Consider the following 10,565-nt stretch of genomic DNA (forward strand, 5'->3'; position numbering starts at 1 on the left):
AAGGAGTCTCTTTAAACCTCGTAATTCAGGGTTTTTTAAGCCTATCGTTATTCACAGATCTTTAGCCAAATTCATTAATCAAGGATTTCAAAGAAATAATACGTGTTATATATATAGACAAATCTATATTGCAACAGATATATAGAGAGCCTTGAAAATGTCATTTTTAACAAGACTCAAGAACATGGATTTCCCTCCTTCCTTTAACACACAGGACACCAGTAAACACCAGTTCTTGCACAGGCTGAGTGTTTACCACACCATTAAGAATATCTTCCTCATGCTCAATGAGCCTCTAAAATAAACTCTGCAAAGGAACAAAGCCTCCACTTTGGACTACAATTCCCCCCAGTTGCTTCAATTACACAGGGGAAAAATCCATTCTTTCACATCAGGATTGAGACTCGTCTTCTGGAAGCATTTCTTAACTCACAGGCTCCCTTTCTGTCATTATATGACTGTGCCAGTTATAAAAACACTGACACAAACCTGATTTATACAATAAACTTCCTATATAAACCTCAGAGTCCAAGGGAAGTAAATAAGCGAAGTCATGTGGAATTGCTGCTGTACACAATATTGTAATGATATGACAGAAACACTTCGAGCAGAAGTTTTCTATTGAAAAACCCAGATATTTGAATTAACTTTAAACTGCTCAAAGTGAGAATTACCCAGCAGAGCTACTGAAATACTGCTTTGAAGGCCTTAGGAAACCAGTGAGAAGCAACAGAATTTGCAGGAAAAAAAGGAAAACAACACAATTTAAAAATATCAGTATAAGAACCTGAGTAAGACAACTGAAGTGTGTTCCTACTAGAGTGGTATCTGTCATCTACACTCACTGAATGGAATCTGAATCCAAGACTCTGGATTCAGAAATCTGTATCCAAACTGTCCAAAATACCACACTGGAAACACTCAGCACCATTCCAGGTGAGTTTTGTGCTGCTTGGCCTTTACCAGCATCACACAGAGGCTTTTTGCTCTCTACCCAGCAGAGGATTTTCCAAATCCTGACAATTTAAAAGCAGAGCCTTTCTGTAAGAGTGTAGCCAGGGCAGTTTATAAAGATAACAAGGTAACTGCTCTCCTTCACCGTTTGTTGGGTGTAAGTTTGGCTGCAAAGACTCGAGAAAAGCCGAAATGATCCAATATCCTCCTCCTTCACCGAGTAATTCCATGCGCAGGTAGACGTAAGAGTGTCAGTAAAAGATTTCATTGCTCTCATTTATGCAGGTCATTACGCATGTGACATTGCACATACAACCAACATGACAAGATGCCAAGGCCTCACTGGCTGTGACAAAGCATTTTTCACCTGACTCACAGATATTTCACGCGCATGTTGGTCAAGGAAAAAAAGGCAGGGGAGGAAAAGTTAAACCTTTGTCACCTTTGAGCTCGCAGCAAGTCACAGAAGTTTGATAAAACTGCCTCAGAAATTTTTGCATAATGCTTATCAGCAGTTTTGCTTAAGTGGCTACATCTCTAACATGGAGGACTAAAGAAATGCTGAAGCATCAATGCAGCAAGAACACTTGGAATGCCTCTCCTGCCTGACACAGAACACACAGATCCTTCCCAGACTAGCTCACCGTGCTCGCATCAGGTGCAAAATGCTTTTAAAATCATCCTTTTCTCTTTTTTTTTTTTTGGGGGGGGGAGGATGGTTTTTTTGTAGAAGTTAAATGATCTTAGGGAGCAATTGCTATTTTAAAAAAACATCGCTGGCTGAACTCTTTTCCAAGCTGCCTTTGCCAACTCCTGACAACTGGCAGGGTTTGCAGCCCCTTGGAATGAATGATGGCTGGCTCATCCTCTGGTTTCCATTGTCCTGGAGTAATGAGACACTCCGCGCTGACATCAGCACAATCCCACTGGTTTTTGGGGGACAGGGATCTGATCTGTAATGCACGTGCCCCAACAACTGCACAACACACGCTTGTCTGTGCTGCCGTGACAGCTTTTATCACACGGACAAACACCGGGATTCTTCCTAGCTCTCCTCCAAGCACCATTATTTTTGTAACGTTTCCCCCTCACAGAACCACGAGCAAGATTGTCCAGCAAACAAAAACTGATTATCTTGATATATGACAGACAACTCTTTAATTTTTAAAGTAAATTAACCAAATTTAATAGACACCAGAATGAAAAAGATGCATCTTGCAGCTCCCCATTTAAAAGATGCAATTTGAAGGTCAAAGCCATATAGCAGCATTCCCCTATCCCGGCATTAATCAAATTGTAACCATTTCCTTGGGACTATGTCTTGTACATAATTCATACCCGACTGTTCTCAGGTTTAAAATCATCTACTGCCAATTTAAGAAAAAATAATCCAAGCGTAGAAGTAGCCACATGAAAATAAGAAAGACCCTTTCTAATAAAATAACTGCAGATCAGAGCCGTGAGAGACCACTGCCTGCTGAAATTGGAAGAGATGTCCTACTTTAGGGTTTGAGTTGCAAGAATTACTATAATCAAGCCTCACTGTCAGAACAAAAACATAACCTTTGAGGTTGTTAGAGGCTAAAATAACATTTCACTAACTTCTGTCTGCCTCTAGCTACGTCGGGTTAGAAACAGACCTCTGGTTTTTTGGCTGTCTGTACAGTAAGTAGGTTCCTAGGGAAGGGAAAAAAAATAAATGATTGTGTGAAGTCAATATTCCTGATCAATCAGCATCTCTGAACAAGTCTCCTTTTGACATGCCTCCAGGCAACAACAATCCCTGACCATCAAGAAGACACTTATCCAAGGCTTGGAATGAGAACCCCAACACAGCCACGAGCAGGATTCGAACGTGACTCCAGGGCAGAGAGAGAACTTCTAGAACATACAGCTGAACACAGAGATAGCATTTATTTCCTCAGTCTGATATGCACAGATGTACATTCACAGCTCTGCACAGCCCCTGGTGAAGGGATCTTGGGAAGGGGACAAAAGGGTTCTGGAAAGATGACATATTTCAAATCCCCCAGGGCTGAGAACCAAGATGTGCCCCAGTCACTGAACACCCGTTGTTCACTGAAACTACACCAAAAAAGTCAGAAAGTGTCAAAATACCAACCTCTCCTTAACGGGAAGAGTTTCAGACCAAAGGGAGCCAGAACCAAGAGTTATTAACGTGGCTCTGGCAGATTTCTGACCGGGGCTCTCTCAAGAGCCACTTCCCCAGGAGCAGTCTGTCCAAAGGCACTAAGGGACAAACTGCTCCCAGAGTCCTCCCTCTCCCCATCCTCCAGGACACTCCTTCACCCAACCAGCAGCAAACTTCTAAATGAGGCAGCACCTCAACCTCCAGCAGCAAACAATTTCCAATCAATTTTGCAGGTAACAAGCCTGTGCTAAGGAGTCATTTATCATTCCCATTGAAAATGTAACAAGCAGTCGTTGGGAGAACAAGGCAGCGTGAATTACCAGGAGAAATTGTCCACCGAAGAAAAAAATCCATTAGGCTACGACAAAGGTCAGATAACATTGTTTGGGTTCAGCCATAATTCTCTCTCCTACGAGATCCACGTTAAGATTTTGTGTAAGAGCAAAAAGCAAAAGTGCAGGTATGGGCACCCCTCAGGCACCTCCTCTGCAACCCAGCCGAGGAGGATCTGTACCGACCCCTGGGCACAAGAGCCTCACACACACTCACAGATCCTCTTCTTCATCCCAAGAGGACAAAAGCACGTCTGCAGAGCCCAGGGTGCCAGACACACCCACAGACAGACACAGGTGACAGCTCAGGAGTGGCACATCACACAGAACACGTGTGGAACAGCTCTGGGGAAGCACAGGCACCCACAGGTGACCTGAACAAAGAAAATACCCAAAGACAAGGCCGGGAGACTTTAATCCTCCACTATCTCTCCCTTAGACCCTTAGAGAGGTTAAGAGTTGGTAAGTCCCTGGGATGATACCTGCTTATCTACCTGTGCAAAAGGGTAATTCTGGACAAGCACAAACAAGGTGCTGATCTAAAACTCCAGCTACAAACCACTGCTGCTTTCAAATGTCCCTCTGCGAGAAATCATCAGCAGAAAGATTCAAGAGGTGGCAAAGAAAGCTGCTCAAACAAATCATTTTAGTGGTTAGGTAGCACAAAACTGCACTTTCCAAATGGCTTAAATTTCATTGGATTTCCCATCCCAAATGTATTAGTCTTGATTGAATCCCACAGCCAGGAGCACACAAAATTCACACAGGTGCTTCCACAAACAAGTGTTGGTCTTGGCTCAGGGCAGGCCCAGGCCAAAAACACCCAGCATTGGGTCTAAGTTCCATCTCAGCCACACAAAGGATGTTCCCTGCAGGTCAAAACCGAAGTTATTTATAGGCCATAATAAGGAAACCTTAAATGCACTAAAATATCAAGCAAACTCCAGTGCAAGTGCCATTTAAAATGCAAAGTTTGTAGTTCCAGGACGGACAGGAATAGGAGCAAAACAGCCCAATCTTTGATGTCAACTATTCAAAGACATAAACATCATTTCAGTGCGTCAATTGTTTTTCAGATCGCTGTATTTTTGTATGAAAATTCCACACGTTATTAAATTGTTTCAAGTCAACTTCCTCAGTGGCACTTTAAACTCCTGTTTGTTCTCCAGCTTATCCACACACACACAGGCAGCTTTAACAATTTCTGGTTACCAGGTCACCAAACCTCGGTCTCATTTTACACTTCAGTAATCTGAATACTGTACATTATTTGAAAGGAAATTAGAACGATGTGTTTGTTGGGGTTTTTTTTTTCCCCCCTCGAATTAGTTTAGTCGCACCTTTAGACTCACCCAATTCATTTATCTAACTTCGTCACCTCGCTGATAAGCAGCTGGAAACCATCTACGTGGGGAATTGAACTCAACGAGCAAACGTTTCCAAAGGAAGGTGCCAAATTTGAAGTACAGCATTATTGAGAAATACAAATATTGTCAGTCTTTCAAAAGGCTGGGTATGAAAGGTTCAGAGCACTGGGAAAAAGGGGGGAGAGGAAGCATAAAAGCTGAAGTTTTACAGATTTTTGCATGGAAACAGCTGGTTAATTCCAGGTGCCTCCTTCTGAGGGCTTCTCTCTGATGGTGTGAGTTCCAACCGAGACAGCTCCAAAGGGCTCAGGAGCTGCCCAGATCTCTACGCTCCTTATGACATAATAAAATGAGCTTTACTATTTGAATTTGAAAATTCTAATTGCCCAACAAAAGGGATCTTATCAAAACATGTTTAAGACATCACTTGTGAATCACAGGCACAGCTTTCAGCACAGCTTTCTCCTGAGGAAGCTGCCAAAACTCATCGGCTTGTGTTTTGTTTTGTTTTTTTTTTCCTGGGGAACACGTGGGGAACAAAACCCTTGTTCCTTGAAAATCCAGCAGTCCCAGGCGAGCCGAACGCAGCGCAGATCATCGCTGCAGTAATTTGGCGAGGGTTACAGCAACAAATTTATCTTTTCTAGAGACAACGCTCCACCCGGCACGGGTGCCAGAAGCCGGCCCCGAGCACCGAGGAACCTTTCAGCGACCAGAGGAAGGCGTGAGCAAGCTCCTACCTGAGAGATCGTGATGGATCAGGTCAGCAAAGTTGGGGTCATCCCCCCACCAGAATATCCAGAGCTCCCTGCGCCCAGGCCTCTGGTCCCGGCGCCAGACGCTGAGCACGTCGGCCTTGAGGCAGCGGCTGAAGCTGCTCAGGATGGGATCCTCCTCCGTGACCGGGAACAGGATGGGGGCAGATGTCGGGCCCTGCCACACGTAGCGCTTCCATTTAATCCCAGTTAGATCGGCCTGGGGGAGAGAAAGCGACACTGGGGTTGCGGGCACCTGCAGCAGGCACGTCCTGCTCACGGCCACGGCGCGGGGACAAGGGGAGCATCGAGCCCCGGGAGTTAGTGGGAAGCACGTCGGTGAGCTGTGTGTGCCTTAGGAGATAAAGTGGGAACAGTCAGGCATCCTGGTTAAACATCTCATCAAAGAGCTGCAGTGAAGCAAGGGCTGCTCGTTTGCACTGCAGCTTTAAGGTTACACAGAGAGAAATCGGACTTGATTTAAAGTAAAAGAGTGAAAGGCGAGCGAGTGATGTTATTATTCACGGACTGCAACTGTCCAACCTCCTAGACGCCTGCCTTAGCAAAGAACATCTTTCTTTTTGCTTGCTTATGCACACACTGCCTTCTCCATCCAAGATTACTCCATGGAAATAGGTGATACAGTAAATCACACGTTCTTCCAGCCATCTACCACTCGGGAAAATTTCACAAGTTTCTCCATTGTAAAAAAATTCTCTGATTTTACCAAGAGCTATCATGCTTTTCATTCCTCGCACCACATTTCAAGGATTTAAATCCTCGTTTTATCATTCAATTATACGTTAGACCCGCAACCACGTTGATAATGATCCACTAAACCCCTTCCTAGGCAAAAATTAATACGGCTTTACACAGGGAAAGAGTTACTACTCCGTGTAATGGGGAGCAGGCAATTCCTGGATTATCTACACCACAACACCGAGTTTTAGCACTCAGTTTTTTCACTCCAGCACGGGCGCCTTAAGGCAGGGAGGGGAGGCATCGCCCCGGGCTCTCTTTGGGAAGGCAGAGCAAGGCAGGCTGGCATTTGCTAAGAAGTTACTATTTTTTGTCTTCCCAATATGACAACACACAAAAGATTACTGCAACATTTAAACCTAACATGGCAGCCTCCCCACCTTCAGCAGGAGAGCAATTTAGATGAAAGGCTGTCTGCAACAGTTGCTACTTTAGAAAGACTTTCAGATTGAAAATTGCACTATTAATCTGGGGCTGCAGGCCTGATGCGGGCTGCAGACACAGTCAGGCTGTCCAGATTCCCCTCCATCCAAAAATATGAGTGCCACAGCTTGGCACAGGATTGTTGTAACAATCTCTAGAATCATAAATATCAGGCAGGCAGCTAAGATTAGCTCATTTGCATTAAAAGCTGATGAAACAGCTCAACACAAACACCAAAAAAAAAAAAAAAAAATTGCATCACAGTCCAGCTATATCGAATTTACTTCTGGAGCTACCGAAATTCAACAATGCAAACGATTTGATACTCGGGTTAAAAAAAAAAAAAAAAGAAAAGAAAAAAAAAAAGGGACTACAAAATGGTGCACATCAAAACACGAGACAGAGAGGGCATCACCAAAAGCAGCCCTCCAGAATAAAAACAAGCAGGGAAAAGGGATCCGTTCAAAAGCGAGGAAGAAGGGAGGTTTCGCCTCGGATTTGCCCGGGATGCCACGAGCGGGGAAGGGAGAAGAGAAAGTTCCCCGAGATGTGGGGCCGGGAGCAGCAGCAGCTCCCTTCCCCTGCCAGATATACCACGCTCAGAGGCAGGGAGAGGGGAGAAAGGAGGAAAAGTTGGAAGGCACGGAAAGGGAAGGAAAAGGCGACTGGCGGGGAGGCTGCTATCCAGGAAGAAAGCGGAGGGAGGGGCGAGGCGAGACAGACAGCGATGGAGGGGGAACCAGAGGGGCATGGGAGAGTTGGCTGCTCCAGGCAGGGCCTACTCCGAGGGCTCATCCAGCAGAAGCTCTGCTAAAAATGGCTGCTTTGCTTCCACTGCCCCTTCCCCCTCCCCCGGAGCTCCGAGCCCTTCCCTCGGTGGCCCCGGGCGTGTGTGCGCCGGGGGCCGACACTCACCAGGCAGAAGAGGTTGGAATGGCAATCCTCCAGGCTGGCCCCGTTCGGCACGAAGCAGGAACTCATCCTCACAGCCACAACCCACACGCCATTATCCCACAGCCTCCGACAAGAAAGAAAGAGACAGACAGAGAGAGAGAGAGAGAGAGAGGGAGAGAGGGAGAGACAGACAGCGAGAGGGAAAGGGGGAGGGGGGCTCTGCACACGCACAAATAATAATACAATTAAATAAGGGATTTACAGACACACGCACGCGAAATAGTGGCAGGGGGAATAACCCGCGAGGAGAGACAGAGAGGTATGGGAGAGAGGGAGGGGGGGTAAAAATATATATTAAAAAAAAAAAAAAATTAAAGAGGAACTCAGAACGTTTTCTCGTCTTCTGGAGCTCAATCGGGGGTGTAAAGCCGCCGTGGAAGGGGAGAACAGAAAGAGGGAGGTGGTAAGTAATCCAACGACGGGAGATTAAGATCAAAATCCTCCCCGTTCCTCTTGTCTTCTCGTTCGCATAAGGAGGGGAGGGAGAGGAGGTAAGGTGAAGGGGTAATTGATCCAACAAGAGAATAAAAATGGGGTAATTAATCCAGGGGGCTAGGGGTAAAAATCAGTTGACATCCCTCCTTCCTCTCTTCTCAGATGCCAAGCAAGAGGAGCAGGAAAAAATAAATAATCCAGCGGGGGCAATTAATCCAGAACCCCCCCTCCTCTTCCTGCTGTTCCTTTAGTCATCAGATGAGAAAGGGGCAAATTGTGGAATGACTGGGAAGGATTGGCCGTGGGAGAGAGAAAAATCCAGGCTCGTCTCTTCGGAGTCCGAGGGCAACAGGGTGTGTGTGGGGGGGTCAGATTCTTCTCCCCTGCTCCAAAAATATTCCAAATAAATTAAAATTTAAAATCATAAAAACAAACTTCAGGGGCCAGAAGCAAGGCCGGTCTGAAGAATTCGTAAAGGCAGAGCGAGAAAAAAATTTCCTGGGGTGTACCCCAAAAAAACATCTGCGGGGGCAGGGGAGGGGGGAAGGTATTCCTTGAGAGAGAAAGGCCGCAAAAGTCCCTTTAGCAGCCCAGCGGGGGATTAAATTCCCGTGTGGAAACCCCCCCTCCCCAAAACGAAATACTCTTCGCAGCGAGGGCGAAACCAAAATATCCTCCGTTGGGTAAAAAATTCCTTCCGTGGGGAAAGGAGGGAGGGGGAGAGGGGTGGAAGGAGGAAATTGCGGGTGACCCTCGAAGTCTCTTCGGGGAAGGATGGAGGAGTCTCCGGGAGGCCGATCCCCAGCCTTTTCGGGGGAGGAGGACGCGGTAGATCGCAGAGTGTCTTCGGGGAGCCCGGTTCCCCCCCAGCTGTCCTCGGGGGAACCCCGCAAAGTCTCTTCAGGGGAGCTCGGACCCCGCCGAGTCACCGCGGGGAGCGGGAAGCGACCCCCGGGCGCGGAGGGGGCGGCGAGGCGGGGAGGGACCAGCTCAGCTGCGAGGCCGGTCCTTTAAAAATAAAGGGGGGGGGGAAATCCCCAACAAAACAAGGGAAAAAAAAAAAAAAAAGAAAGAAAAAAGGCGCGGGGGGAGGGGGGAGAATATATATATATAAAAAAAAAAACGATCGTCTTCGGCCGGAGCGGTCTGTCCTGGGGGGGCGGGGGAGCCCCGAGACCGCTCGCTCTCCTCAGGTGCGGGTCCCCGCGGGGGCCGTGGGCGGAGGGCCCCCTCCCCGAGGCTCCTGGGCAGGGCGGGGAGGCGGCGGCCGAGCCTCGGGCTCCGCTCAGCCCGAAGGGGTCGGAGCCCCGCAATTCCCGGCGCCGCCGACACACAGGGACGCGGCGGCCGCCGCCGTTGCCGCCGCCGCCGCTGGCGGAGTCGGTGCCGCGAAGCCCCCGCCGGCGCGTCGCCTCCCCTCAGCGGTGCCTCTGTCGTCGGCTGCCCGGCCGCGGCATCCTGTGGCGGCGGGAGCCTCAGCGCGGGTCCCCCATGGCCGGAGCGGGAGCGGATCCGGCTCCCGGGTAATCCCGAGACCCTTTTTCTTTAATGGCGGCCGCAGGGACGGCGGTCGGGGCCCCCCTGCCGCGCTCCCATTGGCCGCCGCGCCGTCACGTGGGCGCGCACCGCCATGGCCGCCGGCGCCGCTGGGGGAAGGCGGGTGCGGTGGCGGCGCGCGGCCGCCAGGGGCGTCAGGGGCGCTGCGGAGCCCCCGCCTTGCTCGTTGGGGGGGCGCCATCTAGCGGCTGCGCCCCGCGGCGCCGGCGGGGCCGCGAGTTCGAGTCCCGCGCCGGGTTCGAGTCCCGCCGCCGGTTCGAGTCCCGCCGCCGGCCGGGCCTGTGGTTACCGGGACGGTGGGATGGGGCAGCGTGGAAATACAGAGATGGGGAAGCTGGGCAGGGCCAGCCCGGAGCACAGGAGCATGTCTGGGACATGAGGGAGGCTCCGCAAGCTGTCTTGGGTAACCTGCTCCAGTGCTCCTGGGACAAGTTCTTCCTCACATTCAGGTGGAATTTCCTGGGCATCAGCTCCTGCCCGTTGTGCCATGTCCTGGTGGCTGGCAGCACAGAGCAAGGCCTGGTGCATCTTTTGGCAGCCTCCCTTAGATATTCACACACAGGCTCACCCTCCCCTTACCCCTGTGGGAGCTCCTGCCCATTCCCGGGGCTGATCCCTGTATGGGCCATAAGGGTTGGACTCATGGTCCTCGCAGCTATCCCGGGATTCTGCGCCCACCCCAGAGCACCTCCGGCCAGCCTGGGGCCAAAGTCCGGGCACAGAGTGTCCCCCAGCGCAGGGAACACTCGCCTTGGCTCCCCTTCCACAGCTTCCACCTCTTGGCAGAGGATTCCCGATATCTGCGCCGGCGCTTTGCACCACGGAGCAAATTCCAAACGGAGGATCTCGGAGCCTTTTTGAAAAGATAGGCAAGTAT

The 10,565-nt window shown here is 49.5% G+C and overlaps 1 protein-coding gene across 2 annotated transcripts in view; it reads right to left on the reverse strand.

Annotated features, from left to right (window-relative positions):
* MED13 (mediator complex subunit 13) overlaps positions 1-9,166 on the reverse strand; it is a 53,697-nt gene extending 44,531 nt beyond the window's left edge. For both annotated transcript variants that reach the window (XM_040082305.2, XM_040082303.2), the window contains exons 1-2: positions 7,658-9,166; positions 5,546-5,780 (exon numbers count right to left, since the gene is read on the reverse strand). In XM_040082305.2, coding sequence (XP_039938239.1) covers positions 5,546-5,780; positions 7,658-7,723 — 301 coding nt within the window. In that variant the 5' untranslated portion in view covers positions 7,724-9,166. The remainder of the gene's footprint in view (positions 1-5,545; positions 5,781-7,657) is intronic.
* Between the last annotated feature and the right edge of the window lie 1,399 nt (positions 9,167-10,565).

This window comes from Hirundo rustica, chromosome 19, assembly GCF_015227805.2.
Source record: "Hirundo rustica isolate bHirRus1 chromosome 19, bHirRus1.pri.v3, whole genome shotgun sequence".
Taxonomy (NCBI): Eukaryota; Metazoa; Chordata; class Aves; order Passeriformes; family Hirundinidae; genus Hirundo; species Hirundo rustica.